The 16074-nt window shown below is 46.4% G+C and overlaps 1 protein-coding gene across 5 annotated transcripts in view; it reads right to left on the bottom strand.

The window, feature by feature from the left end:
- SHISAL2A (shisa like 2A) overlaps positions 1 to 16074 on the bottom strand; it is a 44518-nt gene that overhangs the window by 27604 nt on the left and 840 nt on the right. For 3 of the 5 annotated variants that reach the window (XR_004325023.1, XM_032494287.1, XM_032494288.1), the window contains exons 1-2: positions 15424 to 16065; positions 9538 to 9677 (exon numbers count right to left, since the gene is read on the bottom strand). Coding sequence is in view for 4 of the 5 variants with exons in the window: in XM_032494287.1 (XP_032350178.1) it covers positions 9538 to 9677; positions 15424 to 15605 (322 nt within the window). In the remaining variant the exon portion in view is untranslated. Of the gene's footprint in view, positions 1 to 2672; positions 2940 to 9537; positions 9678 to 15423; positions 16066 to 16074 lie in introns of those variants that run through there. The other 2 variants (XM_032494286.1, XM_006195888.3) reach the window with 2 other exon arrangements.

The raw sequence follows: 16074 nt of genomic DNA, 5'->3' as shown, positions 1-16074 counted from the left end.
GCTTGGGCTCCACTCCATCAGGAGCCTGTTCCCCAGCTAGCCATCTTTACCCCATGCCCTCTGAATGTTTTGTTCTCAGGCAGGCACACAAACACATGTTCTGAACATAACAAGGAAAGCAATTTACAAGAAATAATTGCTGGTCGATGTGTGCTTGGGAGCAGCGGTGAGCTCAGACTATTTCTGTCTGTGCGTCAGCCCACCCAGCTTCCTTCCTTCTCAGCTGCTCTGGGGAAGGGGGTTCCTGACACACAGGTTGGGCAGTTTGTTTTCAACCCAGGACTGAGGCAAGCCAGCCCCAGGGTGAGCCAGCCCTGAGGATTGATTGAATTCAAAAGGGAGAAACTGAATAAGGACGATGGGGAGGAGCTTTATGGGGACTGGGACGTGCAGGTCAGCAAAGGCAGCACACAGTCTATTTTCCACCTGTCTCTACCGCACCCACACACAGGCTCCTGCTGGGGAAATTCTCCCAGGCCTCAGGGTCCTGCTCTCGTGAGGTCTCCTCCTAACCTCCCCAGCTCTGAGTCCTCTTTGTTCTTCCCAGCCAGTTGTGCTCAAAGTGTGGGCCCAGACCAGCAGCAGCAGCATCACCTGGAACTAGTTAGAAATGCAAATTCTGGGGACTTAACTCCAGACCTACCCGGTCAGACCCTTTGAGGGCAGAGTGAGGGGGGCCTAGCAATCTGTGTTTTAAACAAGCTGATTCTCATGTAGGCTGAAGTTTGAGAACTACAACCTTGGGCCAACGATGACCACTTGAGTTCTTAGAATTTACTGATCATCTCCTAACAGACCATGAGCAGCCTAAAGGTAAGGAAGGGCATTAAAGGATTCTTCCCTGTAACCTGCCAGAAGGCCAGCACAGAAAGTGTGCAGAGAAAAATTGAATTTTACTGATGGGGATACCAAGGAGAGAGACAAGATCTGTCCTATGAAAGGTCACATAGAACATCAGTGACTAAGCCTCCCGCCTGTCACCCATTCCCACCACACACGTACCCTACGTGCTCTCTCTTCAACAAATAACTTGCAGTTCCTGGGCTGTGCTAGGCTCTTTCTCACTGTTTTGAACAGGTTGTACTCTGGCCATAATTTCTTCTGACCCTGTCTCACCTAGAAACTTTGACTCATCTTTGGTGATTCAGCTCCGACATCACTTATTCCTCCTTCAAGCTGCAGGAAGGGCCACCATTGGGCCCACTGTTCTTTTGCGTGCCTACCTCATCCTCCGTATGAACCCCTTGAGGGCAGGAGATGTGGCTGATTTCCTCTTGTTTCTGGTAATCTGCATGGTCCTGGCACAGAACAGCCACCACTGAATGTACAATTAGTGGACAAAGGTGTGGTATTTAGACTGCTGAAAATAGCACACACACACACAAGACCACAAATAAAGCAAGACCAGAACCAAGGTCTCTTGATTTGCAGCCCAGTGCCCTTCTGAGGGTGATTCACCCTGCCTTGCCACCCATCGTGTGCCCTTGGCTGTTTCAGGGCCCATCCGCAGATACCTAACAGTGACCATTTCACTGTTGCCAAACCCAGCAGAAACATCAAGAACTGCCTTCAGTGACTACTGAGCTTCCCCGACTTTTGGCTTACAGTCCTAAGGCAAAGCCTAAAGCCATTGCCAACATAAAGACAAGGAGAACAGCTGGGAGAGGGGTGGCAGGCAGCATCCTGCCTGAAGATTCCTTTGCTATCATTCATAATATTTTTTAAAAACCCAATAATGAAAGCTAACACAATTCTTTCTGTTTGCCAACAGTGTTCTAAGTACTTTGCATGGACTAAGTAATTTAATCCTCCCCAAATCCTGCGAGGTAGATATTACTAGTATCCCTGCTTGTACAGATGATGAGGCACGAATGTTACCCAGCAAGCAAGGGCAGGGACAGGATTTGAACCAGGCACTTGGCTCTAGAGTCCCTGCTCTTAATCACTATGTTATACTGAAAAACACCCATCTGTAATTTTTAAAAGGTCTCTGTAGCACTTGCATGTTTAGAAAGAGAGAGTTCTTATCCATTATCTCATTGGACACTCACCATAACCCTGTAAGGGAACTGAGGCTCAGGGAGACTAAGGGACTTTATCAAGGCCACACAGGGCCAGGAAGTGGCCGGGTCCACACTGTGGGGCGTGTATTCCATCTGTTAACCATCCATTCCCTCACTCATTCATTCACCTGAGAAACTGAATGATACTAAACACGGCTGGGCCCTGTGTATGTACTCTACACTCCCACTCATTCTGTTCCTTGGAAGGGGCTCACTCCAGGAGTGGCACAGAGCTGCTGGAGAGGCAGGAGTCACCAGCCTCTGGGTGCTGGTCATCTTCCCTGGGTTTCCTAAGTACATCAGCTCTGTGGCAGGAAGACCAAGTCAGAATTCTCTGACTCTCCAGGTTGTTATGTGAGGGGCTCCTCTGCGTCTCCACAGGCTCTGAACTTCTTCCTGGTTGCATAGAGCTGTTATGACCATCTCACTGGGGACCCGTGTCTAAACTCCCTTTGGCCCACAGTAGGCCAGGCAGAGCACTATAGCTGGGTCCACAGCAGGACCTGAGTGGGTTTGCTAGGAAAAGCCCTCGTTTATCCTGCTAGGCTCCAAAGTCCCTTTGGTTATCCCCACCCCCACCTTTTACCAAAAAGAGACTCCAGAAGAGGATAGTGTAGAGACACTTTATTGGATGTCATGGGGCTGGGTCTAGACTGGGGACAGGAGCCTCCTCAGGGCTGCCTGGAATGTCACTGGCAGTCACTGCAGCCATGAAGCAGTGCTGGAGGAGGTGTTTGGGGTCCACAGCCTGCTCTTCATTGCAGTCCAGCCATCAGTTCAGGAAAGGGTGAGTCTGCCCGAGAGGGCTCACTCCTGGCACCTCCATAGAAATGCCCATATTCCCACTTTGGCAGTCAGGGGGAACCTCCTCGGGGTCTGGAAAACAGCAAGCCGAGGGCATGGGGCTTCCTCCTGCAGCCCTTCCTCTCCATCAGGATCACATACACTGGCTAACTTCCCTGAGTGCTTACCTTGGGCAGGACTGTGCTCAGAGTCTTTAATGCATCATTCATTTAACAAATATTCATCAACAGTATACCATATCATGAACTAGGAGCTGTAAGCATTTCTCATGAACTTGAAGTTTAGTAGGGAAGATAGACAATAAACAATTGTTAGGAATATGAAGACTGCACCTTCACCATAAATCTATGCAGTAGGTACTATTAAAAATCATTTTATAAATGAGGATACAGGCTTACTACACAGCTAGCCTACAGGGAAGTGCTGGAAATTTTAGCTGAAATATATTATTCTCTGCTTTAAGAATAGATTCCATGAGTCTTCATCTGCTACTTCATCCTCTCCTCCTCTTGTATATCTGAGCTTGAAAGGAACCTCACTTGGCCTTATTATTTCCCACTTCCCATTCATGACTTCTGCTTCTGCAGCTTACTTGGTTTCTGCCTCCCCAACAGAACTTAAAACTTTTTGTCACTAAATCCCATGGTCACTTATGAATCCTTGTCTCCCTTGACTTATTGGGAGCATTTGGCACAATTGAGCATTCCTGCCTTTTTAGATAAGTGATCAAGGCAGAAATGTGAGTCAACTCTCACACCTTCTCCCTCAACCCCTTTCCAAAGTCAAGCAATTCAACAGGTCCTGTTGATTCCACCAAATCACCATCTGCTGTATCCACCTATTCCCTCCATCCTCCAGGCCACCACACTAGGTCAGGCTTTCATTTTTTCCTGCCCAGACCCCTGGAACAGCCTCCAGCTGGGTCCCCTCCAGTCCATCTTCCAGGCTGTAGCCAGAGAGATCTTTCTAAGGTCAAGTGAGTCCATGTACTGTTCTTTCTCAAAAGCCGTCAATGTCTTCCCACTACCTGTGATTCTTGAGGTGGTATTCAAGGTTCTTCATAAACCAGCCCCATTCCTTCTCTTTAGCTTTGTTACTACTGCACTTTCCTCAGTTACTCTGTGTTTTACTACATCAAAATTTCACTGTTCCCTAAATGGGTCCATTCCTTCACATCTCTGGGTCTTTGCATCTCTGGGTCTCTGGGTGCTTCTGCTTGATACAACATTTTATACCTTTTTTATTCAGAAAACTCCTATGCTTTAAGACCCATCGATGGAAGATACCCAGGAAAAATGGTGCCTCTGAAACCAAGGGAAGAGAGAATTTCAAGAAGGAAGTTGTATTGGACATAGGAGTTGTCTACACAATACCCATTCCACCTCTTCTCACCCAGTAATGGCAATTATATTTGGGTGGGATGGGCCCCATCCCAGCTCCAAGAGTGGGGCCTATTAATCTGAGCCCATCAGATAATTCTGTTCCTTTGCTACAGGGATGGGCAAGCAGTGCACAGCATTTCCCTGGATACAGTGTTGGTTTCGGGCACATGACTTGAGGCGGTCCAATCAGAATAGAGCTCAGGTCTCTTTCTCTTCCTGGCTAGGTGGGAACAAAAAGCACACAGTCCCAGGGACTGCTGGCAGCCGGCTTACTACTATGGTGAAAATCAGTCTGAGAAGAAAGCCAATACAAGATAGACGGCAGAGCTTAGAGAATCTCAGAGGATGGAGCCACAAGTCTGAGGACATTGTGAGCTTCTATTCAAACCATTCCTTCTAGCTCACTCTACTTTTGGACTTCTCACCTACACAGCCAATACATTTCCTTTTTTGTTTTGTTTTGTACTTTCTATTTTTAAATAAATTGACTCACAAGAAGTTACAAAAATGGTACAGAGAGTTCTGCTGTTCCCTTCACCTCGCTTTCCCCGATGATAACATCTTACACAACCATGGAGTAATTTCAAAACTAGGAGACTGACATGGATACAGTACGACTAACTAAACTACAGATCCTAATCAATTTGGGAACCTGTGGGGTGGATGCTAAAATGTTACCTCTGAGACGTGATGGCTGCTGTGTTTCATTCAATTGGGAGTAAAGAAAGGCCATCATTCTCTTGCTCCCCAGACTCTGTATAATTCTGTTAATGTAACCTGAGATTCTACTCACCATTTTTTTTTTTTTTTTTTTTGGGCAAACACATCACAGTGTTGCTTCATACGGAGCTCGTGGACCCATCATGTCTTTTGCACATGATTCTCTTCCCCGGATCCCAGGGATTCCCTCACATGTGTATCCCAGGGCCTTCCATTCTACAATCCTAGTCTTCTAGGGAAACCAGCAGAATAGTCAGTGGTCCACCTCTTGAATACACATATTTCTGCCTCTTCCTCTGACTAATATGTAATGAAAGTTATTAAAGTCTCTCAGTGGTGCCTGAAGCCTGGGGCAAGGGATTCCATCTTATAAAGGTGCTAGCCAAGAGGCACGTGGGAGAGGAGAAAGCCTAAATGCAAGTACAAAAAGTTCAATTTTCAAGTTACAATAAGAAGATTCATGTTTGGCTAAAACGTGCTGGTACAACAATCTTCTCTGAGTCTCCTAACAATGCTCTGAAGTGGGTGTTATTATTCCACGTTATAGATAAGTAACTGAGGCCCGGACAGAGAAAGTCAACATTGACACAGCTATTACGTATGGGATCCAGGATACACTTTCCATTCTGCTTGATTCCAAAGCTTAGACTCTTTCCACAGGGCAAGCATAGCCTTAGTATAGGTGAGGAACTATGCTAGGTGCTGGGATACAAAAGCATTTAAGACATGGTTCCCATCTTTGAGATATTAACAGACTCTTTGAGGAGACTAATATGTAAAAATCTAAATGCCTTATAATAAAAAAAATGTTAAAAGCCCTACAATGTATCAGAGATTAATTAGCTCCTATGTAGGCATCACCCCTAGTTTTTACAGCTTTCTTGGTATTACTGTACACATTTTACAGAGTAAATTGAGGCCCAGAGATAAGTGACTTGCCTAAGGCCACACAATGAGAGTGACAAAGCCAGGATTAGAGCCAGGTTCTCTGACATCCCAGCCCAGGGTTGTGCCTTCTCACCTTTCTCCAGGGATCTTTTGGCCAGTTGCCTGAGGTCTTAGCCTGTCATGAACAGCTAGGAAAGTGGTTCTCACATTGGAGATGAGTCAAGAGTGACTCATCACTAAGGCTTGTTGGGTCATAGCTACCACCTCCCCAAGTGCAGTTAATTAAAAAGCAGTGGGGGCTGAGGAAATGAAACCCTTCCTGGAAGATGAGAGGGGCCGCCGCAAGGAAGGATCTCTGGCCCAGGAGGCAAAGGCTTGGCCAATTGGCTGGGTGACTGTGGACACATAATTGTCCCTTTCTGGGCCTCAGCTCCCCATCTATACAATGAAAATATCAGACTTGATTTCTAGGAACCCTATGAGTCAGTGAGAATGGCTGATTAACCATCTCCCCATCAACACTTTTCAGAAGAGGATGAGAACTTTTGTCTTTAATTTCCCTCATTTTTTAATCTCTTATTAAGCGTACTTAGGTTGAAATATCAACTCCATACTTATTCATCTCATCTGAAAAATAGGATTGATAATAACCACCTGGTAGGGTAGTTGAACAGTTTAAATGGGATAATATGTTTAAAGGCCATAGTGTAGTGCCTAGCACAAAAGTAGGAACTTGGTCGGCCTTCTCACCGAGTTCCTCACAAAGTACCAGAGTAAGAAAGTTATGGTCTTTGTGGCATCCCAAGTTTGGAGGATGGGATGGGGTGGGGTGATGGGACAGTACAGAAAGCCTGGGCAGAAGAAGGAGCCTGTTAGCAGGAACTCTGTACGACTTTCACTCTGCTCTTGCCAAGGCACTCCCCACTGTCCCTTGCCCCCAGACTCAGAGATCAGGACTGAAGGTGCAGTGCAATGGTCTAGGCTTTAGACCTAGTTGGGAGATGGGGGTTAACATCCTAGCAACACATGCTCACTAGCTGTGTAGACTTGGCCAGTTCACTTCCCTTGGCTGAGCCTTGGTTTCCTCTCCTGTAAAATGGGGTTAATGATCTCTCTGCATGTCCTACTGGAGAGGGAGACAGAAACATATGAAAGTCTGTGTCAAGAGGAAAGCTCTGATGAATGTAAGAGAGTGGGCCTATAAACTGTCTCAGGTGCAAGAGGGACAAGAGGCTCCTGGGTTGATGCTGTGGGTTCACAGGAAGGAGAGGATAGCACTAAATGAAGAAGAAAGGGGAACTCAGAGCTGAGTTTAGGCAAAAGGCAGAGAGAACTGAAAGCTATCATTTAATAAAGAGTCAGGAAATGCATCTTCCATCCTAAAAATAAGAAGCAAAAAGCAAGAAACTGTCTCAAACCCTGCTGACCGAATAATACAGCTGGTGGCTGGGCAGTGGAAAGCAGGAGGGTACTTTGCATGCACAGGGCCAGCAGATGAACTGTGTTCCCTTGAGTTAGAACGGCTGCAGGGCTGGGGTGGGGAGAGACGAGGGGAGCAGAGCACAAGCAGGTGCACCCACAGACCCGGCCTGGTGAGGGAGAAATAGTAGGACTTTGGAGGCAGAAAAATACAGATTTGAATTCCTGCTCTGCAGTTTACAAATTGTGCGCCTCTCTGAGACCTGGTTTTCACATCTGTAAAATGGGTGATAGTAACACCTACCTCACTGAGGCAGTTGGGAAAATTAGATGAGGTTAGTGCATGTAAAGTTTCAAATAGTGTCTAGCATATAGTAGGAACTTCCCTTTCTCAGCACAGGGATAGGGAGAAGAAGGAAGGTGGAGGTGGATTTGGCTCTGTCACTTACTCAGTAGGCACCTTAGGCCTCAGTTTCTTCATCTGTAAAATGGATTCTAATAAGATCTATACTCTTCCTGGTTATTGTGAAGAGCAAATGATATGGTCTCTTTAAAGCTAGTTCATTCCTATTAAGTGCAGTATCATATTTCATTATTCCTCTACTGATGGGCATTTAGTTTGTTTCCAGTGACCAGCTGTCACGGTATCCATCTTTACAAGTCCTCTCCAAGTGCAACAATATCTCTAGGGCAGATAGTTAGAAGTGGAATTGCTGAGTTATAGGGTATATACATTTTTAGTTTAAATAGGTATTGCCAAATTGCTCTACAAAGTGGTTGTAGACTTACGCTCTTACCAGCAGTATCTGAGAGAGAATCCATTCCTTCCACCCAAACTTCTCACTATTAATGTGATCTGTTTTTGGACTTTTGCCAATGTAATTGTTTTTTTTTTTTTTTTTTTAAAAAAAGGTATGTCGTTCTTAAATTGCATTCTCCTGATTATTAGTAAGTTGAGCATCTTTTCATGAGTGTTGGGCATTTGTATTTTCCAGAGAATTATGTTTTTCTCATTTGTTCAAAGATATGCCTATATATTCTGGATATCAATCCTGTCTCTATTTTATATACGATAGTTAATTCTCATTATTTGTAGTAGTTATGTTCTATAAAGTTGCTACAAACACTGAATTTGCAAATAGTGAACCATTGCACCTAGGAGAAGTACAAAGCCAGGTTCCTGTGACCCTCTCGCTACAACATTTTTGTCAGCTGATCATTACATAACTTCATTCTGTGCGTGTTTCTTATTAAAGACACCTTATTTAACATACACTGTTAATTCATTAACATTCAACTCATGGCCAACAGCACTATAACTCTTGCCTGAACAAAGTTTATCTAAAAATGTACTTTCTACATAAGGCGCATGACAGCCTTCTTGTACTGAGGACTACTAGGCAGCATTTCAGCACTAAATTTGGGTGTCATTTTCAACAGTGAAATCACCAACATAAATCATAAAAATGCAAAAACATGGCACTAAATATACCACAGAAGGACACTTGTTTACAATATAAGAGCTGAAATAAGGAGGCAGAGCATGGCCTTGTTCAGCCTCAGCTGGGAATGTGTGTGACAAGGCAGCTCACATTTTTTGTTGCTCTGTGCACATCCATATCTGCAGATGACCTCAAAACACTGCAGGTATTGATCTTTGAGGTTACAAATTAGTTCTAGCAAGTAGGCGAATTCACAAATATGGAATCTGTGAATAATGAGGATTGACTGTGTGTGTGTATTTGTATTTCTAATATCTTTGCAGTCCACCACTGGTTTTTTTAACTTTATGTATGGTGTCTTTTGTATTATTTGTATTTGATATCTTTTTGTATTTGATGTAGGCAAATTTGCCAACATTTCCCTTATTTTTAAAATTAAACATTTTATTCATCTTACCCCATTTAAATCAATCTGTTTCTGGCCTCTTTCTATTCTAGGGTTTCTCAGCATCAGCACTATTGACATTCTGGGTCAGATCATTCTCTATGTAGGGTGCTGTCCTCTGTATCGTAGGATATTTAATAACATCTTCATGTAACAAATAGAATGCTGACTATATTGAATTATTTTGAATGAGCACATGAAGAGTTTGGGATAGAAATGTTCATGTCGTGAACTTCCTGAGAAACGTGCTCCTGCTTCTGAATATTCCAGGAACACTCATGAGGCAAATGTTCCAAACATCATTTCTAAATATCTCCCCTCTGCAAGGGTGCTAGCCTGCTGAATACAAGGAAATCATGTGACCTCTTTCTTACCTGTAGTTTGTAAGCTTAAGCCTGGGTCCAACTTTGTGTGGGGTTTTGAGCCGATGAACAGGTAACAGAGCACACAGGCGGTGACAATGAAGGCCAGGAGGACCACGGCTGCTATGGACAGGCCCACAAGAGCGCCAATACTGGGGAGAGAAGACCGTAAGGGAACAGGGTCAGAAAAGGACTTGGGAAGCAGCATGTTGTAGGAGAAGCATTGTAGGAGTTAGAGGAATCAGCCGACTTGAACTTCTGTCTCTACTTGCCCTAAACAGGCTTTCTGGGTCTAAGCACGGGAAAGAGCATCAACTAGGTGGCAGGTACTCACCACATACATGACTTGACATGACTCCGTGCCACCAGGTAGCTGGGACTCCATGTGTGTTCCCTCTCTTCTCCTCTCCTTTCCTCAACCTGCTTCCACCTGGGGAAGCTGGAGATGATCTTAAAGAGCCCTCCCCACACTGCTGTTTCTTAAAAATCAAGACACATGGTGGGCCTTAAACACCAGCTGTCCTTCCAGCCTCAAGGTAATTTCTGACCCAGCCTCTAGCGGGTCATCACTCTAGTGTGGACTCCACGTCTAGAACACTCCCTGCTGCTGGTCCCTCTGTCTTCAACCTCACTGCCTCTGCCCCAGGTCAGGCCTCAGTCACCATCACCCGGTCTCCAGATAACTACCTCCTGGCCTTTTCTCGAGGCCACTGTCTTTCCCGTTTCACGTGATCTCTACCATCCTCTCCCCACATCAGAATTTTTCCTGTCCTTGAAGGCCCATCTCAAATGTCTCCTCCTCAGTGTTTTCCCTGGTCATCTTTCTCTCTCCTTTCTTCTCCCGTGCCAGGCTAACCCAGCCAGACACCTTACTCAGGGCCTCTAGCGCTCCCCACTGGGTCAGGCAGCCAGCGTGGTAAGGAAAGAGCAAAGAGCTTTGGAACTCTTACAGACCTTCCTGGTTTAGGACCCAGGTCTATTAACTAATTCGATGTGAGATCTTGATGAAATTATTTAACCTCTGAGCCTCAGCTTCTTTGTCTGAAAAGTGAGAATGATCAAAACATAGCACCTCACAGGTGGTAGTGAGGATGAATGATCTGTATAATATTCTTGGCACATAATAGGTATTCAACATATTCCTCGTGTGTTCCTTGAAGGCAGACTCAGACCATGTTTAACTGGCTTTATTCTCTCCTTGTACAGGTGCTGGCACGTAGTAGGCAGTTAGTAATTATTGAGTAGCTACTTTGTGTCAGACACTGTGGGATGTTCTCCTAACAGTAGGGGATAGGTAGCACCAGGTTTGTTTGTGTGCCTTTTCTGCCTTTGATTCCTACAGCTTTTATGCCCACCCCTCAACCCTGACCCCAACCCCAGATTCCTGCCCTTGCCATTTCTGCCATTTCATTCCCAACTAACTGATGATTAATTTCCACTAAATAGAAACACCTTAGAGCTTTGGAGAGTCTGTTTTCCAATGGCTAAATAAATTATTGGATACTCCTGTGATGTAATAGTATAGAGCCATTAAAAACATGTTTTCAAATAATATTTAAGATCAAGGATACATTCTAATGAGCTGCTAAGTGAAAAAAGCAGGACACATTACTAAATATATAGCATAACCCTAACTTTAATAAATAAACATAACATATACATACATAACACAGCATGGGTAAGGTTGGGTGGAAATACACTAAAATGCTAACGGTAACAGGCTGTTTCTGGGTGTACCATAGGCTGTAGATGTCCTGTCTGTGTCCCATTAGGTCTTGGAATTGTGGAATATTCTGACCAGGGTTTCAAATGTCAGCATCTGTATCTTTTTCCCCGGAATTTCTTGGGGCCAGAACAGTCTCTGCACATTGTTTAGGTCAGAAGTGCAGGAAAATTAATGCCTCCCTTCTCCCACTAGCACACAGCCAATGGCTGACAGAAACTGGTATGTGAATCCCCAGCTTCCTGGCCCTCCGGTGAGATGACTCTGAGGTGTGTGTTCTACACTGGCTAGCAGAGTTCAGCAGGTTTGAGCTCTGGGGACCCTCAGTGGTGACTCGCTTGGTAACACACCATCGTTAGTTAGCTCCTTCCCTTTCCTGTCTCACTCCCCCACCCTCTACTAGTGTTTTCTAGGATCGCTTGTCATATAAACTACTTGCCCTCAAATCCTCATCTTCTGGGGAACCCAAGCTAGCATACTGGATCGCCCATGATCTCTTTCCTTTTTTTGTTTCTCCTCTCCTTTCCACATTTTCCACATTGAGCATGTAGTACTTTTTAGTTCTTGTAAGTGTTTTAGTGAAGTATTATTTCCTTTTTTGAGATATCCTTACTGTTTATAAGGCTGTTACCTGGGGGACTTGTGCTCAGGTTGGGGCCCCACCCTTCACAAGGGACACCTGGATGGAAAGGGCCCTCGAAAAGTAGGATCCTTTGAGGAGTGGGTGAGAGGACTAGGGAGATATAGTCCAGATCATCAGTTAGTCAGGGAGTGGGCACTGTCTCTGATGGTCTGTCTGGAGACAGAGGAACCAGCTTCCAAGAACAGAGCTGGAAACAACAGGGGAGGGCCCAACAGGGAAAATCTGTACTTAGTATGAGATGAACTTTAAATGATCAGCGTTGTCCTATGTGTACTGCCTCAAGAGGTGGCAAGTTTCCTATTATTGGATAGGTTTGCACAGAACACCTGGATGAGCACACCTTTCAGAGATTAGAGATTCCTGCCCAGCGTGGGAAATTGGATTAAAGAGCTGCTAGCCTTCCAGGATTTCCCAGCTCTATGACCCTGAAAGATAGATAACCCACTGTGACTTCCAGGAAAGGACTGGAGGGGTGGTCTAACATTTCTTAGGACTTTTGAGTCAGGCAGTTCTAAGTTTGAACATATAAGCTGAAAAATTCTTTACCTTTTGGTCTTCATTTTCTTCATTCATAAAAGCTCTTATCTCATCAGGTGTCCATAAAGATTAAATGAGATAGAGGTAGTGCCTGGCTGCCAGGTCTGCCCTCCAGCAAGGCTGCTGCCTTTTGGCTCACATCCTGATGAAAAACAGAACTACTGATAGAGGGTGTCTGGAAAGTGGATCAGATGTGTGATAGCACCAGCTGCTTCTCCACAGGGAGTCTTCATTTCCTGAGACATGCTTTTAAAGACAGCAATTCTCCTTGAGCACTATCCAAGGAAACAGTGTTTACCTGCAGGTTTTTATGTTTTTAAGGGCTAGCTTTCATGAACTGGGCCAAACGGAGTCCAGAGCAAAACAAGGTCTCCACTCTGCAATGGTGGGGCTCTGACAGAAACATACTAGGAGGGTTGTTTCAGGTTTGGAGGACACTGATCACCTAGATGTCTTGAGGACACTGGTTCCCCTCCTCCACTTGGCAACTGTCTGTGTTGTTTATGAACCACTTATATCCAAGCCTAGGAAGAGTCAGCCCTGCAGGCTAGAACCTTTCAGCTTCCCTTGGGGTCACAGAATGGAAGCACACTGACATGTGATGTAACCTCAGAGGTCACCTCATCCAACCCTCTACCTCATTGTCTGAGCCAGTAAAGCACTCCATGCCTCAAGAGGGTCCAAGGCAAGGTAGAGGGACCATAAGAGGTGTGTAGGGATAGGGGTGGTAGTAGAAGGATGGGGTCCTGGCTTGGTGCTGAGGGATTTACTTATCTCTGTCCCCCCAAGGGCTAGCATAGTGCCCAGAAGACAGCAGAGGGTCAGTGAGTAGTTTTTCAAGTGATCTTAGTAGAGCAGGTTATAGTAAGCTAGTTGTCCAGCAGGTCAAGCCTGGACTTGGGACCAGACAGGCCTGAGTTTTCATCCCAGCTGTGCCACTTCCTCTCACTGGGGCACTCTCAGATAGAAAATCAACCTCTTTTAAGTTTTCTCATCTGTAAAATGGAGAGAAGATATGCCAGGGTTGCAAATGTGTGAATGCATCTAGCTTCTGGATGGTGCTAGGTAATGTTCTTTAAATCTCAGTATATCATTGCTGGAAAATCTTGGACAATTCACTTTCATACTGAGTTTCAATTTCCCCACTGACAAACCAGAGAAAGGGAACTCCCTTTCATTGAGCACCTACTATATGCACTAGTCACTTTCACATGCATTATTTCACTTAATCTTCACAACAATTCCATAAGACAGGTATCATTACTGCCATTCTAAAGATGACAAAAGAGACTCAGAGATAATTTGCCCAAGTTTACGTAGCTAATAAGTGACAGAGCCAAAGTTAGGACAGGGTTCTAACTAGCCCCAAGGCTCCACACTGTTTCCATACTTCAAAGGGAGGTCAGCACTATCATATTTCAGCACTCAGCTCAGTGCTAAGTACACAGTGGTTCTTCAACAGATACTCCATTGTTATACTTCAGATGCATGTTGTATCTCTTTAAATGGACTGTGAGGTCCTCAGAGAGGGAATAATTGATTTTTGTGTCTCTAGTACCTAGCATAGCCTCTGGCACAAAACAAAGGCTATGATGAATGAATGAAAATATGGATGAACAGAGAATAATATAATTCCCTAGGTGACAGCAGCTGAATGTGCAGGATCTGAAAACCTGGCCATCTGAAAATCCTTTGGAGTTACAGACTAAGCAGTCTAGAAAAGCAATAACTGTAATTGTTAGTGGTATATGCCAAGTTGATTTTACCTCTTGATCTCATTTGGTCCTTGCCCTAGTCAGAAATCATCCTCCCCATTTGATGAAAAGACAGAGGCTCAGAGAGGTTTTAGAGGCAGACTGTCCTTTCCTGCCCAGAGAGCATGCAGCTGCTGGTCACATACCTCCAGGGACAAGAAGATCACTGTCTACTGAGATGGCCCGCTCCATTTTTGTCGATGCCTGTTTCCCAGTGCAGCCTCAGGATCAGGTCCTATTTTCTGGGTGAGGCCTTTAGGGACCCAGAGAGATTGAGATCTCTTGCCCTCTCAGCCCCCCACAAGTTCCAGGAATGCCAGCACTGTTCTAACCACCTCCTTCCCTGAACTAGTGGGGAAACTGAGGTCCTGTGGATAGGGATTCACCCAAATTACACTGATCTGGCTCCTGCTATGGCATTGTCATTATCTCATGATGAACTCATAGGCAACTTGGAATCCTTGGTTTCTGCTTTGGCTTGGGAGTGGGGTACATCACAGAACTTACCACAGGGCCTGGCCAAGTGCTCAGGAAGGGGTGATGATCGAAAGAATGACTAAATATGAGGGGGGAGAAAAGAGTTGAGGTTGGGCAGAGGCTGAGGCTGAGTTGGAGTGTAGCATCAGATGAGGTATTAAGGCTCAAGGTGAGGTTTGACTGTAGGTCTAGGTAATGTTTGGAGTCAGGGTGGGGGAGGAGAGCTGAGGTTGGGTTGCAGGGAGGATCTGAGGAGGAGGTTAGGGCTGGTGATAGAGATCAGTATTGGGGCGTGGGTAAGATCAGGGATGTGGCAGATGATATTATGAAGGGGACCCTGGTCAGCACTTGGATAAGGGAGGAGTTTGGGTATCTGGTGAACCTTTGCAAGGTGGGAGTTTGCTGTTAGGGTGAGGGTTATTGTGTAATTTAAGGTCGGGCTGAGGGTGGTGGATGTTTGGGTGGGGGCTAAAGTGAAGGTTTTCCAGGGTGGAGCTGGGGCGGGTGGTTCAAGGATGGACCTTAATAATTGTTGGGTTAGGATAGGGGGATAGAGCTGAGAAGCGTCTGCACAGGGAGCTGGGTTGGAGACAGAGTGAGAGCAAAGGTCAGTATGGGGCCTGAAGGGATACAGGCTGGGTGGGGGTTGGCCCTGACGGGGTGGGTTTGAGGATTGAGGGTTTAGCACGCATTTGGGCCGAGGATGGGGCAAGGGGGCTAAGACTAGAGTGGAACTCTGGGTGGGGTTAGGGCCGGGTGGGTACCTGAGCCACCACATGTAGCTGTGCTCGTAGGGGAAGAAGCTGTGCGGGTCATCGCAGCAGTACTTGTGGTCGCGGAAGCCGCAGCAGAAGACGGCGGCCGCCTCGCCCCCCGGCCGCGGGCAGCTGAAGCCGCGCACCACCTCCTGCTCGGCGCTCACGTAGGTCGTGCAGGCGCCGCTCATCGCGCTCCGCGCCGGGCCCGCCGCCACCGCGGGCCACCAGACGGCCGGCGAGAGAGGGCACGGGTAGCCGGACGAGCGAGAGACGGACGGAGACAGAACCGAGCCCGAGAAAGAGACAGAGAGAGAGGCAGAGATAAGCAGAGAGTCAGGGATTGAGGCAGAGATCGAGAAAAACCCCGCGAGGGGCGCGGAGCTGCAGCGGTTAGAGATAGAGTCCCCGAGGACCGAGAGAGGCGACCAGGTACGCGGACAGGGCTCGGCAGGAGGGGAAAAGGAGGAGGGAGAGGGGAGGAGGGAGAGGGTAGGAGGGAGGAGGAGGGCCAAGGAGTGGTGGGAGTGGAGAGGCGGCCGGGAGCCGACGCCCGAGCCCGGGGCGGGGGGCAACCCGCAGATCCGGAGGAGGGAGCAGCCCCGGGAAGCCTACCCGGCGCACGTCTCTGCCCGTGGCCCCCACCGGCTGCACTACGTT

Source organism: Camelus ferus, chromosome 13 (assembly GCF_009834535.1).
Source record: "Camelus ferus isolate YT-003-E chromosome 13, BCGSAC_Cfer_1.0, whole genome shotgun sequence".
Taxonomy (NCBI): domain Eukaryota; kingdom Metazoa; phylum Chordata; class Mammalia; order Artiodactyla; family Camelidae; genus Camelus; species Camelus ferus.
Note: the sequence above shows the minus strand (reverse complement) of the source record. Positions and strands in the feature narration are given on the sequence as shown.